The sequence below is a fragment of the Perognathus longimembris genome, chromosome 10 (assembly GCF_023159225.1).
Source record: "Perognathus longimembris pacificus isolate PPM17 chromosome 10, ASM2315922v1, whole genome shotgun sequence".
Taxonomy (NCBI): domain Eukaryota; kingdom Metazoa; phylum Chordata; class Mammalia; order Rodentia; family Heteromyidae; genus Perognathus; species Perognathus longimembris.
In genome coordinates, this window is record NC_063170.1 from 23,568,613 (window position 1) to 23,594,437 (window position 25,825).

Here is a 25,825-nt window from a genome sequence, read left to right on the forward strand (position 1 = left end):
ATTAGGTTCTGAGTCTTTTTAGAATAAAGACTATGGCCAGGTGTGATGGCTTCAACCTGTAATTCCAGCACTCATACCTGAAATCTCAGAAGTTAGGAGCTTAAGTGGCAGGATCACTTGAGATCAACAGTTTGATTTTGTTTTTTTTGTTTTTTTTTTGGCCAGTTCCTGGGGCTTGGACTCAGGGCCTGAGCACTGTCCCTGGCTTCTTTTTTGCTCAAGGCTAGCACTCTGCCACTTGAGCCACAGCGCCACTTCTGGCAGTTTTCTAGATATGTGGTGCTGGAGAATCGAACCCAGGGCTTCATGTATATGAGGCAAGCTCTCTTGCCACTAGGCCATATTCCCAGCAAGAGATCAACAGTTTGAAAACAGCCTGGGCCAACACAGTGACTTCTCATTTCAGTGAAGAGAAAGAAAGAGGCGGGGAGGGGAAGGATGGAGAGAAAGGAAGGAGAGAAATGAAGGAGAGAAAGAAAGGAGAGAAAGAAAGAGGAGGGGAGACTCACTTACTCAGCTACCACCCTGCTTGGATTATAAGAAAAGCAATTTAGATGTTTCTAAATGGTTTCCATTAGCAACTTCAGTTTCTAAAAATTCTCTTAGTTTCTATGATACTACTTTGCTACAACTTTCCCTGCTTGTCTGATTGGTATAAAAAAGTTTAATACATCTTCCTTTCCAGCTTGGGCCCGGCAGAATGGCTCCCGCAAAGAAGGGTGGTGAGAAGAAGAAAGGCCGTTCTGCCATCAACGAGGTGGTGACCCGAGAATACACCATCAACATTCACAAGCGCATCCATGGAGTAGGCTTTAAGAAGCGGGCCCCTCCTGCACTCAAAGAGATCCGGAAGTTCGCCATGAAGGAGATGGGGACTCCATATGTGCGCATCGATACCAGGCTCAACAAAGCTGTCTGGGCCAAAGGAATAAGGAATGTCCCCTATCGGATCCGTGTGCGCCTGTCCAGGAAACGCAATGAAGATGAAGACTCACCAAACAAGCTCTATATTCTGGTGACCTATATCCCGGTCACCACGTTCAAAAATCTACAGACAGTCAATGTGGACGAGAACTAGCCAGTGAGTGTCAAATAAAGCTATAAAATTGCAAAAAAAAAAAAAAAAAAAAAAAAAAAAAAAGTTTAATATATATAAAGTTGTAGGTAGTGACTGTTATACGTACCAAATTCAGTTACTTAGCATTTCAAATTCAATCAAATCTTGATATATCTTCAATATATCCCCTAAAATATGATCTCACATTCAAATCTTTAAGAAATTCGATTTTGCTTTTTTAAAGTAATAATATGAATGCTCTTAAACGTTTTTCTACTACTGGTATAAAATAAACAAATATATATATATACATATATATATGTACATCCCAACTCCATCTGATTTTAAAGAGACAATATACGATCTTCATGCCCTTCTGGAAGTTACTGACTGAAGATGCAGTATTTGATGATAAGAGATAGTAACACTACCAGTAGTCCTGGGAATTCTGGTCATGTCTGCACAGTTCTGTTAGCCTGAGGAATAATTTACATCTTTTTAATATTGTTCCCCTTTTCACTTAGGACATTATTTCAAAGCATACTACAGATTTTAACTAATAGTTGTCAAATTCACCTTGGCAAAATAGTTTTCTCTTTTTCACCTTCAGGAAGGTTCTTTGATTATGCCATGCATAAGCATTTTTTTCACTTTTCACAAACGTCAAATGCCCTAGAATGGCATATACAGTTTGATCTAGTTTAAAAACAAAACTTAATGATCAAGAAAAAACAGTTATCTCTCACCATTTGACTATTCTGTGTTCTATTAGAATCTGCTGTAGCTGAACATAGTCACTTTTTTTGGTCATTCTTTTGCCACCAAGTGTGGATTAGATTAGTATGGAATTTGCTATGTAGCATAGACTGGCCTCAAACTCATGAGTGCTAGCATTACAGTGGACAACTGCCTAGAGCTGGGCCCTCAGTTTTGAACTTTAAAAAAAATTATATTTGTTATCTCATACATCTTTGCCCTACATCTCAGATAAAAATAGCTATTCATCATCAAATATCTACCTTTGGAGACAAAAAGAACACAAAACATCAAATATAGTAGTGTGTTGAACCATATAACTGAATATGGGGGAACTATCCTTTCATATACTACTAAATAACAAATATGAATAAAACAATAAATTTGGGGAACTATAGGGCATTATTGCTAAAGTTGAAATAATAGTATCTTCCAGCTTTTATTTTATTTTATATAATTTGGTGCTTCTCCTGTGGCTTGGAGTCAAGGCCTGGGAGCTGCCCTAAGCTTTTTTCCTCAAGGTTAGGGCTCTACCATTTGACCACAACTTTCCCACTTCTGGGTAGTTAACTGGAGATAAGAATATTGTGGTTGAGGGGCTGGGGATATGGCCTAGTGGCTAGAGTGCCTGCCTCGTATTCATGAGGCCCTAGGTTCAATTCCCCAGCACCCACATATACAGAAAATGGCCAGAGGGGGCGCTGTGGCTCAAGTGGCAGAGTGCTAGCCTTGAGCAAAAAGAAGCCAGGGACAGTGTGTGCTCAGGCCCTGAGTCCAAGCCCCAAGACTGGCCAAAACAAACAAACAAACAACAAAAAAATAATATCATGGTTGAGCTCTGGTGGCTCATGCCTATAATCCTTGCTACTTAGGAGGCTGAGACCTGAGGATCATGGCTCAAAGCCAGCCCAGGCAGCAAAGTCCTTGAGATTCTTATCCCCAATCAACCACCAGAAAACTGGAAGCGGCATTGTGGCTCAAAGTGGTAGAGTGCAGAGACAGCACCAGGCCTTAAGTTCAACAAATTTAAAAAACAAAATTTTTTTTAAGAATCTCATGGACTTTCCTGCCCAGACTGGCTTCAAACTACCACTTAATAAAGCTCAAAAACGGTTTAAAATAATCTGTGGTTTTAGAAATCAGGGTAATGGTCACCTCTAGGAAGGTAGGAAAGGAGTGATAATTAGAAAGGCACATGAAGGGAATTCTGAGCTGCTGATAATGATAATGTTCTATTTTGTTTCTTAACCTGGGTGGTAGTTTAAGAGATTTACTTTGTAATAAACCAGACTGTGCATATCTGTTCTAGCTTAACAAAAAGTGCTTCCCCCAGCCTCTCCCCTTTTTTTTGTAGTTTTCGGTGTAGAATTCAAGGCCTCAGGTCTGGTTAAGCTTGCTTGCTCAACCGGTGCTCTCCCCCCCACCCCCCATCACCTGAACATGGCTTCTAGTTTCCACTCTTTTTTTTTTTTGGCTAGTTAATTGGAGATAAGTCTCGTGGATTTTTCTGCTTGAGCTGGCTTTAAATCCCAGTTTTCAAATCTAAGCCTCTTTGAATGATTCCCAGATCGCAGTATCCTGACAGCTAGGATTATAGGCATATGAGACAAGTGCCCCACTGCTTCTTTTTTCTTTTTTTACTGGCAGTGCTGGGATGGAGACCAGGTGCCTTATACATGGCTACATAAGCACCAAACCACCTAGGTATACCCTCATCCTTAATTGCATTTTTTTTTTTGCCAGTCCTGGAGCTTGAACTCAGCGCCTGAGCACTGTTCTTGTTGCTCAAGGTTAGCATTCTACCACTTGAGGGACAGTGCCACTTGCAACTTTTTCTGTATATGTGGTGCTAAGGAATCTAACCCAGGGTTTCATGTATGCTAGGCAAGCACTCTACCACTAGGCCACCTTTCCATTCCCCCTCCCCCCTCCCTTGTTTTCTTTTGTTTTTGCCAGTCCTGGAGCTTGAACTCAAGGATTGGGTACTGTCCCTGAGCTGCTTTTGCTTAAGGCTAGCATGCTACCACTTGAGCCACAGCATCATCATACGATAAATGAATGCAAAGCATGAAATTTTAACCATTAAATTAATCATTCTTTTCCTTTTCAGACAAACCAAAAAGATAGATCAATAGTTATATATCTGAAGCATAGTCACTGAATTCCAATAGAACAGAATGTTATATACTGCATAGTGCTCCTGAAATGACCACTGGAGGAGAAAAATATTTTCTTCAGATTTCAAATCATGTCCCTTTGGGGTCAAAAGAAAAACAAACAAAAAAATTGTACTTGTGTAACTATACTTATAATGCCATATTATAATAAAAGAAACATCAATGTCTGACAATATATCAGTATCTAGTAATGACCTGAGCTGTTGTTTTAACCAGTAAGTACCATTAAATGAGAAGTCTCACTTAAAATTACAAATTTAATATTAGCCCAATAACTGTTGTCCCAAGAACATCAAGACTATAACTTTTATATTCCACACCATCATCTAACTATTCTATAGGCCCACCAAATATTACACATGTTAAGCACTATTATCTGGAATCCTAGAACCAGAAGCATATAGACTTATGAACATTAGTATATACATGAGATATTCTGGAGGAGCCTAAATAAAAACATAAAATTCATTTGCTTTATTACATCTCTCTATATATTCTGAAGTAATTCTATGCAATGTTTTCACTGTACCTCTAATTTCCATCATATTGAGGTCAAGCATTCTATCAGCCAAAAAACTGTCAAATAAATACATTCCTATGTGAATCAAACTACCTGTCTAACTGAATGTGAGATGACTACCCCTTTCATGTACTGCGAAAAGTGTGAACTGAAACAAATTTAGAAAATTATAAAGCACTGCTGCTAAACTATGAACATGTGCATATCTACAGTTAGCTTTTCTACTCCTTAGAAATATATACCTGTAGTTGAGCTGTTCAAAACTTCATATCAGCACCACATATATAGAAAAAGCCAGAACTGGTGCTGTGGCTCAAGTGGTAGAGTACTAGCCTTGAGCAAAAAGAAGCCAGGCACAGTGCTCAGGCCCTGAATTCAAGCCTCAGGACTGGCAAAAAAAACCCAAAAAAACACAAACCCCCCCCCCCCCAAACCCAAAAAACAAAAAACCCAAAACTTCATATGCAATACAAACTGGATAGTGAGAATATTCACTCAAAAACTGAAGACAATTGTTGGAACATCATCTCAGCTACTATTTTTTTTTTTTTTTTTTTGCCAGTCCTGGGCCTTGGACTCAGGGCCTGAGCACTGTCCCTGGCTTCTTCCCGCTCAAGGCTAGCACTCTGCCACTTGAGCCACAGCACCGCTTCTGGCCGTTTTCTGTATATGTGGTGCTGGGGAATCGAACCTAGGGCCTCGTGTATCCGAGGCAGGCACTCTTGCCACTAGGCTATATCCCCAGCCCATCAGCTACTATTTTTTTAACATAAATACAAAGCTTCTTTCTTACTTTTTCTAAAACGTACTCTATGAATGACTTAGTAGTGTGACGTCACAGATATGGTTACACTTGTTCTGAGGTTCCTTTCATTCACATAAAGGCAGACTCAACCTTCTGAAGCACTTGTATGGGAAGAGAGTTCAAAAGTTGACTTTCTGCCATTTTTTTCTTCCCTTCATAAAACTTCAACTCACTAAATCACATACCATTATCCATGTACTCCCTTAAGCCAGGCACTATCAATGAAATGATTTTTGACACCTTTCCTCTAAAAACCACTCAATTATAAAGCTGTCCCAATTTTTCCATCTCTTCTTCTCTCTCTTTCAAATATAGTATTTGGGGAGAAAACGTAAACGGTACTTATGTAGCATATGTAGAAAGTGTATTATTACATAGAGGGTAGTGCTAATCTTGGGGCTCTAACTCAGGGCCTAGGCACTGTCCCTGAGCTCTTTTGCTCAAGGCTCGCTCTCTACCCTTGGAGCCACAGTCCTACTTGCAGCTTTTTGGATAGTTAACTGAAGGTTAAGAATCTCATGACTTTACTTCCTGGGGCTGGTTTTGCACTGCAATACTCACATCTCAGCCTCTAAGATGAAATGAATGAGCCACTAGTGCCTGGCCTGTCTATCTTAATGTCTCAAATAACACAACCTAAGAGAGAACATCTTTAATATTACAGAATCTAAAAATTTCTCCCAATTTGTCTCTCATAGTTCTTCCATTAAATCCATTATAAATTGTCATTTCCTATTCATTTAGTTGTTCTTTATCTCCTCTATTACACTGTAGATTCCATGAAAGCAGGAATCACACACTCAATATAATAAACATAACATATAACAAAATAAATGAGGGGAATGCTGAATAAATCTGTTTGATAAATGAATGGATAATCTGGCGTCCAAAGAATAAATTACAGCTCAAAGTAGCATCCCCCTTTTCTGGGTCTCTCAGTGTCAATCAGATTTCCAACTGTTTCTAAAAAAAGAGCAAAAATGGCCTTGAAAATTCACATAATAAAGTAAATGTCAGAAAATTAGATGTGATATGCCAATTAAATAAGAGAAATAATGATGCTTGCTTGCCAGGCGCTGCTGGGTCATGCCTGTAATCCTAGCTACTCGGGAGGCTGAGATCTGAGGACTGAAGTTCAAAGCCAGCCCAGGCAGGAAAGTCTCTGAGGCCCTTATGTCCAAATAAGCACTAGAAAACAGGCAGTAGTGCCATGGCTCAAGTGGTAGAGCACTAGCCTTGAGCTGAAGAGCACATGGACAGTGCCCAGGTCCAGAGGTCAAGTACCAGGACCTACCAAAAAAAAAAAAAGAATGATGCTTTATAAAAGGAGAACTCCTAAGGGGTCACAACAACAGATGATTTCTTTCACAAGGTAGAATAAGTCTTCAGACTAGAGAAATTGTAGGAAGTGGGAAGTAAGTGGGAACAAAATATACTAAGGAAGCAAATAGGCACAAAATGACAGTAACACTAGCTCTGTTTATAAGTGGCAGCTTGTATTTTTAAAGTAAATAAGTAAATCTTACATCATATAAGAAATCTAGCCAGGCACTGATGGCTCACGCTTGTAATCCTTGCTACTTGGGAGGCTGAGATCTGAGGATCACAATTCCAAGCCAGTCAGGGCAGAGAAGTCCATGAAACTCTTTTCTTCAATTAACCACCAGAAAATGGGAAGTGGTGATGTGGCTCAAAGTGGTAGGCCAGTAGCCTTAAGCAAAAAGAATTTATGAACAACATCCAGGCCCTGAGTTTAAGCCCCACATGGGACCAAAAGTAGAAAAAAAAAAGAAAAAAAGAAAGAAAGAAAAGAAAAGAAAAAGAAATCTGTATCTCATGCTAAGACTACCACCACACTAAGCTGGTTTGAAGCAAGCCTGGCCAGGAAAGGCCATTAGACTTATCTCGAATGAGCCATTCAAAAGCTGGAGAGGAGCTGAGATTCAAGTGATAGAGTGCCAGCTTTCAGCAGAAAAAGCTAAAGGACATTGCTCAAGCCCTGAATTCAAGCCCCAGTATAGGAACAAAAAAAGAAGAGATAAAGAAGTAGAGACAATATGAGAGAGTGAAAGGAAGAAAGAAAGCCAGGCACTGGTGACTTATGCCTGTAATCCTAGCTACTCAGGAGGCTGAGATCTGAGGATTGAGGTTCAAAGCCAGCTTGAGCAGAAAAGTCACCCTGAGACTCTTATCTCTACTTAACCACTCAAAAACCAGAAGTGGCACTGTGGCTCAAGTGGTAGAGCACTAGCATTGAGTGAAAGAGCTCAGGGACAGTCCCCAAGCCCCATAACTGACAAGAGAGAGGAGGAGGGGGGAGGGGAAGAGAAAGGAAAAAAGGAGGGAGGGAGGAAAGAAAGGAAGGAGAAGGAAAAAGGAAAACAAGGAGAGAAGAATAGAAGGGGAAAGGGAAGAGGGAGAGGAAGACGGGAAGAGGGAGAGAGAGAGAGAGAGAGAGAGAGAGAGAGAGAGAGAGAGAGAGAGAGAGAGAAACTACCACAACTATAAAAGCATTTAAAAGGTCAAAAATAAAATCCTTTATCTTGTGTCTATAATTTTTTTCTGACTCCCAATTTTTGGCTTTAGCTTGCCAAACCCCAAAACATGCTTTTATTAGTTTTTTTACTCTTACCAATTACATCAATTCTCTTAGGCTCTTTACTCACTGCCCTGAAATGTCCCTGGTATGTCTTATTATTTCAGTCATGTTATTGTTTTATAGACTCTGACTTCTGTAGGATTTTATTGTTCGGAATCTGTATCTAGTTGGATTTTTCTCCTACATTTACATGATATAAATATTTAATTCTGCAGAATATCTAAAATTTCTACGTGTCAAGGGGTTTTTTGCTTTATTTATTTTTGTGTTTGGTAGTACCAGGGCTTGAATTTTAAGGCCTTGAGCTCGAACTTGGCTTTTTCCATTCATAGCTGGTGCTCTACCACCTGAACCACATCTACAGTTAGCATTTTTGCCAAGTAACTGGAGATGGAGTGTCTCTGGACACTCTGGACTTTTCTACCTAGGCTGGATTTCAGTCTACTGAGTAGGTTACAGGCATGAGTCACCAGCTCCCTGCTCAAAATTTTCATATATGAGTAGTAAATTTAATAGATTTACTCCTAAAATTGTACTTTAGTTGCTGCTCTAAATTTATACATTAAGCCCCTCCTTCAGTCCCATCTTAGTAGGCAATAAAGATCTAGTACAATCCCTGGTAGAATGAAGTCAGTTACATAAGATAGGGGATTTAGAACTACATTCTTCAAAGCATTTCCAAATTAAAATCTATGATTTAATTAATCTCAATCTTGTCCTAGGATTTTGTCATTGAAGGCATTCCTTTCTTTATTCATACCTGTCTGTTCAGGGGATTTTGTTTATGAATTGATTGACTGTGCCAGTACTGAGGCTTGAACTCAGGTTGTAGGTACTGTTCCTTAGTTTTCTCACTCAAGAATACTCTGCTTCCACTTCCAGCTTTTTGGTTGTTCACTGAAGATGTTCCAGGCTGGCTTCAAACCAGAATCCTTAGACTCCAGCATGAGTAACTAGAATTACAGGTGTGAGCCACCAGTGTCCAGCAAGGATTCTTTTGAAAAAATGCTTTCTGGAAAAGGTCAACTGTACTGTTGCTTGTTTCTTGCTTTAATTTAGTTTTGTTTGTGACAATATTGAGGCTTGAACTCAGGGCCTAACACTCTCACCAAGCTTTTCCACTCCAGACTAGCATTCTACCACTCGAGCACTGTCTCCAGTTCCACTTTTTTTCTGGTTAATTGAAGATTTGTCTGACTTTAAGTCACCACCTCAGATCTCAGTGTCCACAATAGCTAAGGTATAGTTATGAGCCGCCAGTGCCTACATGCTATTTATTTTTAAACTTTTCCTTAACATTTGAAATCCAAATGTCTATTTCAGAGGACAGATTTCATGAGATAGAGTACTAAAAGTGTAAAACTGGAATGAAGTTGAATTTTTTAATGGAGAAATCTATGCCAGACAGTGGAAAAGAGACCTGACTGCATAACTATACATCTGGTTAAGTGACAAAGTCCTGATTTATTCCTTCCAACCTGTCTACTTGGCAAATCAAGAAGGGGTTTTTAGAGGGTTTTACTAGTGACACTAGCACAAGGGTTTTTGTAGTTATTTCCCATGACTTTAGGAAATCATGTATTATTGTCAATCAACCACAAGTTACTGAGACCACTTCCCTGAAATTGATTAAGGGTACTAGTTTCCCTTAACCAAATCTAAGAGGCAACTACTTCCAAACCCCTAGTGCATTTCATGTCCATGTTATATGGTCTGTTGTTTATAGTAAACTAACTCCTTAAGGACTGAGATCTACCAATACTTTGTAGTATAATAGCTATTTAATGCCAATTGTCAAAGCTAAAAATGACTGAAGATGGGCTGGGAATGTGGCTTAGTGGTAGAGAGCTTGCCTAGCATGCATGAAGCCCTGGGTTCAATTCCTCAGTACCATATAAACAGAAAAAGCCAGAAGTGGTGCTGTGGCTCAAGTGGTAGAGTACTAGCCTTGAGCAAATGAAGCTCAGGGACAGTGCCCAGGCCCAGGGTTCAAGCCCCTGGACTGGCAAAAAAAAAAAAAAAAAAAGTCACAGGAAACAATAGTCTCCCAAAATACATAATAGAGGTTTGACATGTTTTAAGCAACAGATACATTTCAACAAATATCCTATGTAAGGCTCTATGCTGTCCGCAGTTAACAAAAAAGATGCATCCAAACTCAATGTTCGGCAACTCCAGGCCAAAAAGAAACACTGATCATCCTTTTGCACCAAAATGAAAAATAAAAACTTCCTCCATTTGCAATGTGGATTCCCGTAAAGTTCAACTTTCTGTATATGTTGTAGACCTAGTGTTTGTAAAAAACCATCTGTACTGTTATGTACAGTTATGTTTAGAGAATAACAATACTCAAAATAAGCACTCTCTTTTCTCTGTTGATATAGTTGATTTAGCAGAACTGGAGATTATGAAGACAGAGATAAGGAAACAGTGAATGATTATGTGAAAAACTGAGAACCTAAAATGTGAGTGACTTTTATTAATGAAAATGAAGTTTACTTAATAGGGGTAATTTCTGAAGGTATGCCACATAAATGAATAAGTTACAGCAAGGTCAAACCCAACCCTTGCATGAAAGGAACTGTGTAGCACTGTTAATCACAACTCTAATTCTTGTCTACTTTGTTTTTAAAAGTTTTCTTTTTTTTTAAGGCAAAACAAAACCAAAAAAGGAACAAACAGAAACCAGTCTCTGAGCTGACAGGCCAGCCACGGGACACTGGCTTTCCGGGTCAGGTTTGGCTTTGGGATGGATCTGAGAGAAAAGAGCCCTGGAACCACCCATCATGTCCCACACCCAGATAAGAAGCCCCAAAGCTAGGCAGTAACTAACCTCCACATACTGAGGGTACAGTGGGGATGGAGGCCATAAGGGGTTTCCCTGTGGGGTGAAGGATCCCAGGAAAGCCTGAGAGATTGGAAAAGAGACAAGGCCTGGGAAAGTGCCAGGGGCGCCTGGAGCTCTAGGACACCCCGCACTCATGCGGGACGCCCTGTCATGAGTCACGGAGGCCAGACGGGAGGGGAAAGCAGAAGGAGGATGGAGGGAAGCCCGACCCTCGTCTGGGAACCCAGCCCAGGGGGAGGCCCCAACCTCGCACGGGGCGGGGAAGAGGGGCCCGCCTGCCCCACACCCTGCCCACCCAGCCCGCACCTCCACCCGACGCAACAGGCAACAGGCGCGGAGGCCGGGTCCCGACCCCAAGGTCTCCGGGCTAGGGGGGCCAGGGCAGCAACCCGCAGCCATGACAGGCGCGGGGCCGGCCGCCAGCGGGCTGGGCCGCACGTGCGGGCAGCGCCGGCTCCCCCGCCTTCCTGGCGCCCGGCCCACCCTGGGCGCGGGCCCCTCACCTCTGATGGCGCTGCCCGACCGGCTCAGACCCCCGCCCGCCCCTCCCCGGCCGAGCGGCGGCGGCGGCACGTACTCACCACCGCTCGCCGGCTCTAGGGCTGCGCCATGACTGAGGCGCCCCCGCCGCCCCCCGCCTAGACCGAGACTGACACGCGCGCCTGGCCGGGCGGGGGCGGCCTCCAGGCGACCACCCGGTTCACAGAACCCGCCTCCGCCTCTCCCCACCAGTTGAGCGGCGGCCGCACAGCGGTGTCCCGGGTTTCCTCCCCACGCCTGGGACGGCGGGTGGCAGCGGCGAGCGGTGGCACTTACCGGCGGCGCGGCCAGGCCCCCCTGTCAGCGAGGGGCCGGGAGGGAGAGGAGGAGTGGAAGGGGCACCGCCCCCCCGTGCCGCCACGCACCCACCTGATTGGCCCAGTCCACTCCCCCAGCGCGACCCCACCAGCCCCTGCGAGCGGCACTCCGGCAGCACCGGCGCGTCATTTGCATATTTGTGCCCGCGCCGCTGATTGGCCCTGGCGCGGAGGGACGGCTGTGACCGCCGCAGCTCCGGTCGCGACTTGGGCCCTAGTTGGGCGACCCAGGACGGAAAACGCTCCCGTCGCTGCTCTCAACGTCTTGCCGGTCCTAGGGCGGAGGGCGGAGGGCGGCGGAAGGCGAGGTCGCCACCGTGGTCCAACATGGCCCCGCCTGGCCGCCAACCCAATCGCTGGCGCGGTTACTCCGGAGCCCTCCGGCGGCCTCGAGGCGGGCGGGGAAGGGTTGGATCCGGGCGCCCTCTGGCCGGAGCGCGGAGCAGTGCAGTGGCCCGGACTCCCCTCACCGCCCCGGCGCGACCGCCACGTCAGGCCGCGCCCTCGCGCCGCCCGCCCGAGGCCCCGCCGCCACGTCAGGCACCGGCAGACACGCCCGGCCGCCGGCTGGCCAGTGGCGGGTCAGCGCCGGGGTCACTCGCTCTCCGACCCGTGGGGTCTACCCAGGTGCCGCGATGGTTTCCATCCGACCCACGTCCTCCTTCCGCTCCGCGCCCCCGGTGACACTCGCCTGTGCTGCAAAAGCGGGAACGCCGCCGGTGCCACCGCGATGATGCAGCGATTCGGGCCAGGTGCTGAGCACCTGTCGGCGGAAAAGACGCCAGGCGTAGGGCAGACGCAGCCCCACGTCCTGATCGCAGAGCTGGGGTGATGCCCACGGTGCTACCGAGGGAAAGACAGGACACCAGAGAAGGCTATGGGTGGGGAGCAGGGGACGGTAGGACTACAGTGGTTTAGGAGTAGGGGGCGTTCTTCCTGGCCCCTTTCCCACCAAGCTGTGGGATGCCTGAGGTTTCCCCTCACTCCAAGGTCCCGGGTTTTTCCTTCAGTAAAATCAACTAGCTAGGCTGGGAAGGTGGCTGAGCGGTAGAGTGCATGCTTACCACGAATGAAGCCCTGGGTTCTATTCCTCAGTAGCACATAAACAGAAAAAGCCAGAAGTGGTACTGTGGCTCAAGTAGTAGAGTTCTAGCCTTGAGCAAAAGAAGTTCAGGGACAGTGCTCAGGCCCTGAGTTCAAGCCCCAGGACTGGCAAAGAGAATAGGCTGAACTCTAAAGTTCTATGGGTCTCTACTTTCAAGCTCAGACTATTGAGGCTTAATTAAAAAATTCAATCCATATTAAGAAAAAAAAGCCAGAGGCCACTAGTGGTTTACACCAGTAATCCTAGCTACTCAAGATGTTGAGCTCTGAGGATCATGGTTCAAAACCAATCCCAAGACTCCTAACTCCAAATAACCACCAAAAAGTCAGAAGAGTGCTAGCCTTGAGTAAAACAGCCAAAGTGACAATAAATACCCAGGCTCTTTAGTACAAGCCCTGGTCCTAACACACATGCAGATAAAATGATTTACTGTTTGAATGTCAATTAACCTACCTGTTTCTTGAAAACTTTATTTTCCATTTTTATTTGTTTTGACCTTGATGGAAATCTCAATTTCAACCTCTAGAAAGGAGTGTCACTGTCCTTGCTTATGTCGACCAGAACAGAATGAGTATGGTATATTCAGTACTAGTACACACACACAGCTGTACAGGTTTGCTAGTCAGGCCATCACTCCTAGCCCAGTAACTCTTTACTGCAGTATGTAAGCATTGAAGAAAACCTGTCAGAAACAAGGGTTACAATTACAACGTTGGTTCTCTGCAAACTATACTTAATAACCCCATGCTGAAATAGAATAAGGATGCACATTAACTGTTCATCTCCCACTTCCCTGCACTACTTCTTACTTGGATATTGCTCTAGTTTTCAAATTAAGCCTGACTGAAATTTAAGGTCACTGACATCATAGCCGATTAAGATGCCCCCTGAGAATGAAAATGTGGGCTGGGAATGTGGTATTGTGGTAGGGTACTTATGTAGCATTCATGAAGCCCTGGGTTGGATTCCTCAGTGCCGAATAAACAGAAGAGGCCAGCTGTGGCTCACATGGTAGAAGGCTAGCCCTGAGCAGAAAGAAGTTCAGGGACAGGGCCCAGGCCCTGAGTTCAAGCCATAGGACTGACAAAAGAGAGAGAACGAGAATGAAAATATTTGGCTATTGCACCCATTCCCAAAATTTAATGTCCAGCTACCCAGAAAAAAAGCCAGAACTGGGATGTGACTCAAATGATAAGAGTGCCAGTCAGTAGGTTCAAAGTTCAGTTCAGACCATGAGTTCAGGTCCCAGTACAGGCGCATGCGCGCGCATGCGCGCGCGCACACACACACACACACACACACACACACATCCACACTAGAGGAGATGCAATGTTGGCTACAGAAGGAGCTATTCTTACATAAATACTACCACTAATAAAGTTTCTGCTGGTTCATCTTTTTGACACAGGTTGAGGCACTACAGAATATGTTCACTCATAGGCCAATGGTAGATGTTTATAAATGATAAAGTATTTTCGGCAGTTGATGTAGATTCTTAACCTGAATATGTTATGCCCCTTCATGTTACGGAATTTAACATGATTGCTGTCTCTCTGTAGCAATCAAAGCCTGACAGCTCACTTTTCCACTCTAGGAAAGCAAACTGAGTCATCAGTGATTAAAAAACCATGTTCACTTTAGCCCTTAGGAGTTATGGATTTTCCTTAACTCAGTGAGGAACGAGGTCCTTTCCCAGATAGTGAAAGCTTTTAAGACTCCCCCCCACCCCCCAAACTCTTCCTTATTCTAGCAAACAGAAAGGAGGGCTGGCTGTGCTTTACCTAGAGCTTAAGGCACCTCAAAGGCCATTTAGCCAGCATCAGCTGTGTGTTCAGATCTAGAAACTGCTGATAGTAAGAGGCTCCAAAGGATGTGTCCAGCCTGGGGCCATTCTTCAGATTCTTACTCCTAGACCTATTGGATGAAAGACAGATCTCAAAGACTTTATCTACCTGATCCATCCATTTCAAAGCATGGTCCTATTGGACAGTTCACCTCTCACATGTGAGCTTTTATAAACAGTTGCTTATCATAATCTTAAAAGGTCTTCAGAAAAAAGGTTCCTCATGATAGCAGCATCTCACTTCTCTTTCATCTGCTTGTCTTTGGATAATGTAAGCACTGCTGGAAAACTTGCTTCTGATTCAAGTTTGAAAGGCTCGCATGCATGAAATTGGGGCTGCTGTGTACAAAAGTAAGTCATTCAAGAGGAATTGAAGAGTACCAGATGATGCAGAGGCACAATGCGGAAGTGCTGGGGATTAATGGTAAACAGAATGGGCATGGTCCTCTGGCCTCATGGCAAACTATTTTATGATGTAAAAAAATCAACTCACCATTTTTTATTTTTGTAACACTTAACCTTGATTTATAGGTATGGAAATTGGTATGCTGATTAAAACATATATGAGCTGGATGCTGGTGGGGAATGACTATAACCTACTTAGGAAGCTGAGATCTGAAGATCATGGTTTGACACTACCCAAGACAGACAAATCTGGGAGACTCTCATCTCCAATTAATGGGCAAGGAAGGAAGTAGAAGTATGGCTCAAGTGGTAGAGTACCAGTCTTAAGAAAAGCTAAATGAGAGCACTCAGGCATTGAGTTTAAGTTCCAGCATTGGCTTAAACACACACACACACACACACACACACACACACACACACACACGAGCAGCATGTAGTATGATTTAAACTATTTAGCCCAAGGAATGGTGGAAGCTTCAAGTATGCATTTTTTTACATTATTATTTTTTTGCCAGTCCTGGGGCTTGGACTCAAGGCCTGAGCACTATCTCCTTTTTGCTCCTTTTTGCTCAAGGCTAGTACTCTACCACTTGAGCCACAGCACGACTTCCAGCTTCTTCTGTTTCATGTGGTGCTGAGGAATCAAACCTAGGGCTTCATTCATGCAAGGCGAGCACTCTACCACTAGGCCATATTCCCAGCGCCCTAGTATGCATTTTCTTAATCAACTGGTTTGCTTTTTATAGGCATTTTATTTTCAGAAGAAATTCATCTAGATTGATTTAATTGGGGCTGGGCAAGGGGAGTGCTGAGATTGAAGGCAAGGCCTTGCACATGCTAGACAAGCACTCAACTGAGCTATGTTACCCAACCTGGATTATTAGCAAGTATGTGTGAATTTTGAAAGTCCTTCCCAAGAGCACTTGCCTAGCATGTGCAGTGCCCCAGTATTGATCAAAACAAAATAAAATACCACAAGCACCACTACAAAACAAAAACCAAACTGCCATTTAAGGTTATCCCATCTGGTTTTGAACAAGAACTAGACTCATCTGTAAGTTTTCAAAGCTAACTGTGCACATGCTAGGACTCTCCCTCAAAATGTCACGGATGAAAACTTAATCCTCAATTTCATGTGTTAATGTTATCTGAAGGTGGGGCCTTTAAGCTGTTAGAATTAAAAGAGGTCAGAAAGGTGAGGCCTCTTCTCACCCCCCCGTGATAGTATTAGTGGCTTTATAAAAGAAGCATGATATGAGTTAACATCTTCCTGTCTCACCATGTAATACGTTGTGGCATGTTATGATTCTGTATGAGGGTCTTCACCCAATGGCCAAAAGATGCCAGTATCATGTTCTAAGTTTCCAGAACCATGGGCTAAATCATCATCTACTCTTTATATCGAGTGTCTACGGTTTAGTCATAGCAACAGAAAATGTACTAGGACACTGCACATTAGAATCACCAAAGAAACTTGGAAACTTTTGCTCAGTTCCTGCCCACACGTACAGGTGATAGGTCTGGGCATCAGTATGCCATAAATCCCATTGTTTAATGACTCATGCAGGTGCAATAGAAAAGCATTGCTGGGACTAGGGGGTGTGGTTTAATAGGTAGTACAGCTGCCTAGTGTTACGGGGTTCGAGGGAGGGAATTCCCCTCCCTCCAAGAGTCCACCACTCAGAGACAGTCTCAAGCAAAAGGATGGATTTATTGGGGAAGCATAAAGCAAACTGACCGGCCAGGGACACAGTGTAGACTTGGGAGCTGCCACCGTGACCCTGAGCAGTCCTCAAATTAGGGTTTATAAAGGTAAAAGCTTAGCACAGATGTAGGGGCTTGACATAGGGGGTAGAGCAAGCAACAAACAAGCGAGTGTGGCACAGAGGTAGGAGATTGACACAGGGGGTAGAGGAAGCAACAAACAAGTTAACAGAAGCAGTATTTTGGGGTCAGGTTGACCTAATAATCAAAATGGAGTCAGCTCTACTCCCCCGAATATTTCCTACTATGTTTCCCTAATCAAGATGGAGTCAGCTCTGTTCCCTACAACACCTAGTGTGTTCAAGACCTGGCTTAATCCCTAGCAATACACACACACACACACACACACACACACACACACACACACACACACAGAGGAAAGAAAGAGCAAAGCACTGCTGTAGGGCTTGGAACTCACTGACAGAGCACTTGCCTTGGATGTGTTAAGTTCTGATTCTAAGTTCACACTAAAAGTCAATTAAAATCTACTTCTCCAATAAGGAAGGCTAAAGATTATAGTAAAATGGAAAGAGAGCACAGGATCAAAAAGGAAACCTGAGTTGTAGTCCAGGTCCTCCATTAGCCAATTAAATATTGATCATTTTTTTTCATGCTGGCACTACAGCTTGTACTCAGAGCCTAGACACTGTCCCTTGGCTTCCTCAAAGCTGGTGCTCTACCACTTGAGCCACAGCTCCACTTCTGGCTTTTTGTTGTTTAATTGGCATCAAGAGTCTCCCAGACTTTCTTGCCCTGGCTGGCTTTGAACCGTGATTCTGAGATCAGGTGTGAGCACCAGCACCTGATCCCTGCCTGACCAGCAAATATTTTTGGCCATGAAATAAAAATCATAACAATTATGCTGCCTGCCTTCCTTGCATTGTTCTTTTTGACAAACGCTGTTCACAAATGTTCTCTGAAAACACTGCATAGTACAAATGAAAAGTACTGTCCTTCTGTTTTGTAGATGAGTTCCAAGAAATTACTAATTACTGTGGTTACAATAATTAGAAATATTGACCTACCACACACTATGTGCCCAGCAAAGTGTTAAAGTTAACAATGGCTCACAATCAATACTTGATTTGTGATACCCTCTCAGTACACACCTACCACCAGAGAAACAACCCATTTAGATGTAAATGGTAGATAGATCATCATACAGGGAAAGCAAGCTTCTCTGCTTTCAGGAGGAATAGCTCAGCCAAGTGCATAAATAACAGTAACACATATATTTATTCACTCTTAAAAGTTTACTTCCACCCACACATCTGAAATTCTTTCATTTCCACTGAAGAAATCCAGACCATGGAAGGGACTATTTTAATTCTGGGACCTCCTTATCAGTCAAGATTAGGACAACAAACTTGAACAGCTGCGTATTCCTAGGGTTCCATTCAAGATATTTTCAGTAGATAAGAGGATCTAGAAAGCTAAAGTTGAAAGCAGTCTGGCAGGTGATCCTAGGACAGCAAACAGCGAGGAACCTCCTGCCACCTGCCTAATCAAAGTTAGAAGCAATCCTAGAAGGGATTAGGGAGGGGTCTGGTTGAAAATATCCCCATAGGTACAGGGTGAAATCCTGTGTATTCTATACAAGTCTGTAACCCTGCCTAGCCTTAATTTCCTTATGAGTAAAATGTATTTTAAATGGTCAACAAATTATAGCTAACTTTTTTTTTTTTTTGCTAGTCCTGGGTCTTGAACTTAGGGCCTAGGCACTGTCCTTGAGCTTCTTTTGCTCAAAGCTAGTTACCACTTGAGCCACAACACCACTTATGGCTTTTTCCGTGTTTGTGGTGCTGAGGAATTGAACCAAGGGCTTCATGCATACTAGGCAAGCACTCTACCACTAAGACACATTCCCAGTACTATAGCTAACTTTTTAAAGTGAGATGAGTAATCTTCAGAATTGCTCAAGTGACAGAATAACTGAAAATTGTAGATCATGGTGAAATGTTGGTATATTTTATCAAATTATATATATATATATCAACCAGGGACTTTTGTTTCTATGCCAGTCCTGGGCCTTGAACCCAAGGCCTAGGCACTATCCCTGAGCTTTTTTTTTTTAAACCTCAAAACTAGTGCCACTTGATCCAAAACTCCACTTCTGGGGATGGGAATATGGCCTAGTGGCAAGAGTGCTTGCCTCGTACATAGGAAGCCTGGGGTTCAATTCCTCAGCACCACATATATAGGAAAAGCCAGGGACAGTTCTCAGGCCCTCAGTTCAAGGCCCATGACTGGCAAAAGGAACAAACAAACAAACTCCACTTCTGGTGTGTGTGTGTGTGTGTGTGTGTGTGTGTGTGTGTGTGTGTGTGTGTGATTAATTGTAGGTAAGAGTCTTACGGAAATTTTTGCCCAGGCTAGCTTTGAACCAGAATCTTCAGATCTCAGCCTCCCCACTGGTACTGGCTTGTATTTGTTTTGAGAAAGGTTTTGCCCAGTCTAGACTCCAAATTCTGAACTTAAGTGATCCTACTGCTTCAGTCTCCCACATAGGTGGTACTACAGATGTATAGCACCATATTTGGCTAGGAAAAAGAAATTTAGTATCAAAGATGGCTACATTATGTATAAGCAATATAATGCCAGAAATAAGAACACATCTCAAAAGAGAAAAAAATCTTTCAAAAGAAGCTATAGGTAAAGAAAAGAAATTTCTAAATTTGTGTGTGTGCGAGGGAGAGAGAAGACGGAGGAAGGATGGAGAAAGAAAGAAAGGAAAGGAAGAAGGAAGGAAGGAGGGAAGGAGAAAAGAAGGAAGGAAGGAAGGAAGGAAGGAAGGAAGGAAGGAAGGAAGGAAGGAAGGAAGGAAGGAAACTAGTTAAACAACCAACATGAGACATGTGGAGAAAAACTTCTAACATCTTACACTAGAGCTGATCAACTAACCCAGAGGTTTTCAAACTTTGTTGAAAGTGAGGACACTTTCTTCAAAAAGATTTTATTTTTAAATTGTTGGCAGAAATTCAAGATGTCAAACAGAAAAGCAGAAGCACCAAAGAAGAAAGAGAACAAAGGCTGAGCTGTCCTGCAAGCCCTGGAATCCTCCACTTCCCCCACAGCTTGGGCAGCCATCTCTATAAAAATAGAACTCCTCAGCTTAGAGGGGCACATTTTTGAAAACTTAGTCCAGCTCTCTCATTGTACAGAGGAGGAAATTAAAGATCTGTAGGCCAAGGGATTTACCAAAAGCTGCACATTTTTTCCATACCACCAATGACTGATATGTTGCTATTTTTCTCAAATTACCTAATACATATATATAATTATATATATGTTATATATATACATATATACATACATGTGTGTACGTGTGTGTGTATAAAATATATGATGAAATCAACCCTTGGCAAAGGGTCAGCTTGGTAGGACCCAAAACCCTCCAAAATTTACCTTCTTAGCAGGGTACTGGTGGCTCACTCCTGTAAACCCTAGCTATTCGGGAAGCTGAGATCTGAGGATCAAGGTTCAAGGCTGGCCTGGGTATGAAAGCCTGTGAGACTCTTATTGCCAATTATTCACAAAAAGCAAGAAGAGGGGCTGTGGCTCAAGTGGTAGAGCTCTAGCCCTGAGCACCAACCTAAGCACAAAAGCTCAACGGCAGAGCCCAGGCCCAGAGTCTAAGCACCAAGACTGGCACAAAAATAAATAAATAAATAAATAATGAAAATGTACCTTCTCAAACTACCAGTTGGATCAAATGTTTGTGTTTTTTTCCCATTGCCCACATTTTCTCTGTGAGGGTCATGCAGCCCAGGCTGACCCTAATTCATGATCCTTCTGCTCAAGCCTTTCAAATCATGGAATTACAGGTGTGACCTACCAGCCTACTTTCCTTATGTTTCTTGCTGTACAAAAATTATCCACTATGTCAGAGATCATAAATTGACCCACACAGTGTATTTAACAGTCTTGAATTAATGACCGAAATTTTAAAAAGCAAAGGGTTGCCTAAGATTTTCTATGTCCAGCCTCTTAGAAATTCTACAGAATTCTACAGAATAGCTACATTGCTCTCTCATGATAACCACCCAGGGAGCTGAGCTCACATATTGCTTGGGGGTGGGGTCGGGTGTCAGTCATAAGGCTTGAACTCAGAGCCTGGCACTGTCTGAGCTCTTTTACTCAAGTCTAGTGCTCTACCACTTTGAGCCATAGCTCCACTTCTAGTTTTCCAGTGGTTATGGAGGTTAGAATCTCATGGACTTTTCTGCAGGGCTGACTTTGAACTGTGATCCTCAGATTGCAGCCTCCTGAGTAGTGCCTGGCTTCTCTATTGCTTTGTACTGCTTCTATTATTATTTAGTCTCTTCCATGTAAGGATTTGATTTAGGGACCACAGTCTGAAGCATATGGATACAGAAGCATTTTGGAGAACTGAACTTAAAGAAACAAAGTAACATCTAGACTACAGATAGAACAACCTAGTTTCAAAGGATGGTGGAAATGTGATATTAAAAGTTTAGAAAAAATGCCACTTTCCTATATTGATTAAGAAAGAAGTTTTCAGGATTTTTCATCTTGTGTATTTTTTCAATGATCATCCAATTTACCCTAGACTAGTCTGACTTAAACACTAGGACGCAGTGGTCTCTAGGTCTCCATTTAGATCATTATCTGCAGCCCAACTCCAAAGCCCTTCCTAACTCCTTAAAGAAGCAACAGGAAACCACACAGCAGGGGAATGAAGTTGTACCTTGCTGGCCTAGAGCTTGCTTAACATGTAAAAGGACCCTGGGTAAGATCCTCCAAGCCTCTACCTTGACACCCCCACACACCTTCCCCCCACCCTCACACTCCCTCCATCCATTATCCTTCACCCCACCTGGGCCATGTGCGAGTTTCTGTCATCTGCCTTAGCACTTGGAATGTAGTGGAACCAACTGGAGAGCTCAGAAATAACAGAAGATCCAGACACTGTAGTTGATGCCTGAATTCAAGCCCCAGGACCAGCATGCACCACCACCCCTGCCCAAGGATTATTTTTCATGGTGGGGGTGGGCGAGTAGTGCTAGGGATTGAACCCAGGGCCTAACACATGCTAACAAACACTCCACCCCTGACTGCTTTTCTTGTTGCTGTTTTTTTGTTTTGTTCTGTTTCAGACAGGCTCTTATTAGCCCAGGCTGATCCTTCCACCTCAGTTTGAAGGGCAGAGGTTCTTCACCCTACCCTGCATATTTTTACTTTCACATTTTAACCCAAAAGTGCATATTTCTAAATTTATTTTAATCGAGATTCGCTAGTAGGAAAGACATTTGCACCTGTAATCCTAGTTACTCAGAAGGCTGAGATCTGATGATCATAGGAGTTCAAAGCCAGCTGGGCAAGAAAGTCCTTTAGACTCTTACCTTCAGTTAACCACTAGAAAACTGGAAGTGGAGCTGTGGCCCAAAATGGTAGAGCGCTAGCCATGAGCAAAAGAGCTCAAGGACAGTACCCAGGGCCCTGAGTTCAAGCCCCAGGACAATTTTTTTTTTTTAAAGAAAATGATCATTTGGGAGATTAAAAAGGCCTTACTGTCAAATTATACCACAGAAGGGGGTTATTACTTTATCTGAAGGGCCACTATAGTATCATCTGCACTCCAGGTTTTAGTCCAAATGCTGCTTTCTGTAAGAAAGTTGGCTTCCTCTAGTCACCATAAATTAAAGTTGTGGCATTTCCCCCCTACCCCACATTCCCTATTGCATGCTTTGTTTTTGTTCCTGTCACTTAGCACCATGTAGTGCACAATGTTTTACTATCTTTGTTTTCTCTCTCTTTCCCTCTCTTTTTCTCTGGACCTAAGCTCGCTGGAATAGAGATTTTTGTTTGCTGTGACATTATCTTGCCCACAGTAGGTACCCCATAAAAGTAAGCATTTGTCTTGCCATGTTCAAGTCCAGGTAACAAGGTGAGAGTGATTTCAATAGCTAACAATAGTTAACATGACAGGTAGAACTTCTAGATGAGGACAATGACCACTTGGAAATTGGAATGGAAGTCCAGCACTGGGAGTTCTCTTGTAGTTTCAGCTATCAGGGAAGCTCAGAACTAAAGGAAGATCCAAGTGGTAAGCCTGCCTTATGCACGTGGCTCACTCCTGTAATCCTGGCTACTCAGGAGGCTGAGATCTGAGGATCACTGTTCAAAGACAACTTGGTCAGGTAAATGTTCTACATCAGCAGAAAAAAAATCTCAGATTCTAACTCCAATTAACTAGAAAAATATCAGACTGGAGATGGGTCAAACAGTAGAGCACCAGCCGTGAGCTAGGAAGCAGAGTAAGAAGTCCAGGCAGGACCTGACTGAGTTCAAGCCCCAGAATGGAACCAGGCCCACAATTTGATTCTGTGTGCATAATATTTGCAATTAATATACAGTTATTTTCCTACACATTTTCAAGGATGAAATCCAACACAATGAGTCTGTGGGAGAACCAACAGTACTCCTCAGGCCTCTGACTTCAGTCCAACCTTTTCTCCTCCACAGCTGTTCAGTCATTACTAAATTCTCCAAAACAACCTAGTGGTTAAAGAGATGAGGCAGAACCTTGCCAAAAGGTCAACCTGGGAAGGGGAAAACCCCCTAAATTTGAACTTCTTTTTAAAATTCTAGAAGAGATGTAGGATTCAGGAAGTAGAAGTTATGAATGAGATACCGTTTCCTTTTGTCTGCCTGCCTGCCTCCCTCCTTCCTTTCCTCCCTCCTCCCTCTCTTCCCAAAATGCTACAGTATATCCCCAGCACTGGAAAAGCCAGCAAAACTAACAATACCCTGCAGTGTAACAATACCATGTGCATGGTGTGATTTGTATGTTTGTGGATTTGTATGTTTGTGGATCGTGCACTGCTCTTCTTCATTTGCTCTGAGCTCAGAGTGAAGCAATGGTGTTTAGTTCTCTCTGAACATGCTAGGAAATATAGATAAGGAGACCTGATTTGAAGAAACAGGATTTTCCTGGCTACTTAGCCAACAGCACTGTCTTCCAGATGTCCTTTGGGAAGTAACTGGTGTTTATGTCTTTCTATTATGCTTTTTTTTTTTAACTGTGGGCTTGAACTCAGGGCCAGGGTACCATCTCTTAACTTCTTTTGCACAAGGCTAACTCTCTACCACTGGAGCTACAACTTCACTTCTGGCTTTTTTTTTTGGTAATTTATTGGAGCTAAGGTCTCATGGACTTTCCTGCCCCAGCCTGGCTTCAAGCCATGATCCTTAGATCTCAGCCTCCTGAGTAGCTAGGATAACAGATGTAAGCCACCAACACAAGGTTCTTGCTTCTATGAATCACCTCAAAGCATGCTCAGGAAACTTTGGTTCAATCCCCAGTTATAAATATCATAAAGCCTGTGTACTAAAATGGAGCCAAATGAGGTCAAAACACAACGTTGTTGTTCCCAGACCAAGTTAGATGAATAGCAACTATATAATGTACCATTGGTATGAAACTGACTTGTGTGGGTAGGTGGAGATGAGACACAAGAAAACATTGAGAAACCGATCATTTCAGCACACACAAAAACAACAACAGCAAAAACGACAGTAACCTATTTAGAAAAGCTCTTGGCACTGTTTGTGGCCAGGGAGTGATTATTACCAGTGGAAATTTCACACCCAGACCATGTAAGATTAGGTTAGCAAATCAAAGGTCAAAGGAGGGTAGAACAAGGAATGATCCTTCCTCATAGCTCTTGAACTTGGAGAGTTTCCTGGACAACTTTATTTATCTAGTTTGTTACCTATCCTTTCATTCCTGCTGGGCCGCATAGGAGTGCTAAGCAAGCCCGAGTCAGTGAATAGCAAATACTGTATTATCTCAGGTGATGGGCTAAGTCCTTCTAGGTACAGGTTGTTGACAAAAGAGAAAGGACCCACGGTAGTTAAATCTGCTTGCTTCAGAACAAATGTATTTATTTATTTTGCCCTGTATGAGTGAAAGGCTGAAAAGATATTCTTTCTTAGCTGCCGGAAAAGTGGGCTTGCCACATGGGCAATGCAGGGTGTGATGGTGCCAAATGAAAATGGTTAAGTCTTCACAAGGATTAAATTCGTGGGGGAAGAACATGTCAGTGTTCCCTTCATGCTTTGTCCTATAAAATTTTAAGAAATGTGTTAGCTGTGCCTGGAGCTGGCTTTGAACTGTGATCCTCAGATCTCAGCCTCCTGAGGTACATAGGATTACAGGTGTGAGCCACCAGCACCTGGTTTTCCATGAGACTCTTATCTCCAATTAATCACCCGAAGAAGGCCAGAGTAGAGCCAGCTCAAGTGGTATAGCACCACTTTTGAGCAAAAGAGATTAGGGACAGTGCCCAGGCCCTGAGTTCAAGCCCTTAAACAGGCAAAAGAAGAAAAGAAAAAAGGAAGAAATATATTAAAGTCCGAACTTAGACCTTGTCCAGGATCTGATGGCAGAAGTGGTCTAAAATATTTTTGTTTGATTTTTGAGTTTTGTTGTTTTGAAACAATCTCTCTCTCTCTCTCTCTCTCTCTCTCTCTCTCTCTCTCTCTCTCTCTCTCTCTCTCTCTGGTTGTTGCCAGTCCTAGGGCTTGAACTCAGGGCCTGGGCACTGTCCCCACCTATTTTTTGCTCAAGGCAAGTACTCTGCCACTTGAGCCACAGAGCCACTTACGGCTTTTCCTGTTTATATGGTGCTGAGGAATTGAACCCAGGGCTTCATGCATGATAGGCAAGCACTCAATTGCTAAGCCACATTACCAGCCCTGAGGCCCAGGCTGGCCTCAAATTCATGATATATGTGTCTCAGCTTTCTAAGAGGCAAGCACTCTAGCCACTAGGCCATATCCCCAGCCCCTCAGCTTTCTAAGAGCTGACATTTCTGTATCCACCACTGTGCCCAGCTTTTATAGATATATACATATACATACATACATGCTTTTGGAAAAGCTTGACATTTGTAAATCTTTCCTTTCCTGATCCCAGCCTCTTGAGGATTCACAGAAAACAAATTATTTCCCTGTGAAAGTTAAGAATCCTGTTCAGTGGGGCTGGGGATGTGGCCTAGTGGCAAGAGCGCTTGCCTCATATACTTGAAGCCCTGGGTTCGATTCCCCAGCACCACATATACAGA

The 25,825-nt window shown here is 43.3% G+C and overlaps 2 protein-coding genes across 9 annotated transcripts in view; one reads left to right on the forward strand and one right to left on the reverse strand.

Moving 5' to 3' along the window:
- The window catches only part of Chd9 (chromodomain helicase DNA binding protein 9), a 208,453-nt gene that overhangs the window by 126,951 nt on the left and 55,677 nt on the right, over positions 1-25,825 (reverse strand). For 4 of the 8 annotated variants that reach the window (XM_048355609.1, XM_048355607.1, XM_048355608.1 and 1 more), the window contains exon 1: positions 11,672-12,030. The exons of 1 other annotated variant lie outside the window; for it this stretch is intronic. The gene's annotated coding sequence lies outside the window, so the exon portion shown is untranslated. 3 more of the 8 variants (XM_048355603.1, XM_048355605.1, XM_048355602.1) reach the window with 3 other exon arrangements.
- LOC125358463 (60S ribosomal protein L31-like) lies at positions 671-1,111 on the forward strand. Its single transcript, XM_048355615.1, has one exon. It carries the CDS (start codon positions 701-703, stop codon positions 1,076-1,078), a length of 378 nt encoding a protein of 125 aa, XP_048211572.1. The 5' UTR covers positions 671-700; the 3' UTR covers positions 1,079-1,111.

Bases quoted from the DNA above. Each gene is read 5' to 3' on its own strand.
- LOC125358463 (XM_048355615.1), top strand. From the start codon at position 701: ATGGCTCCCGCAAAGAAGGGTGGTGAGAAGAAGAAAGGCCGTTCTGCC.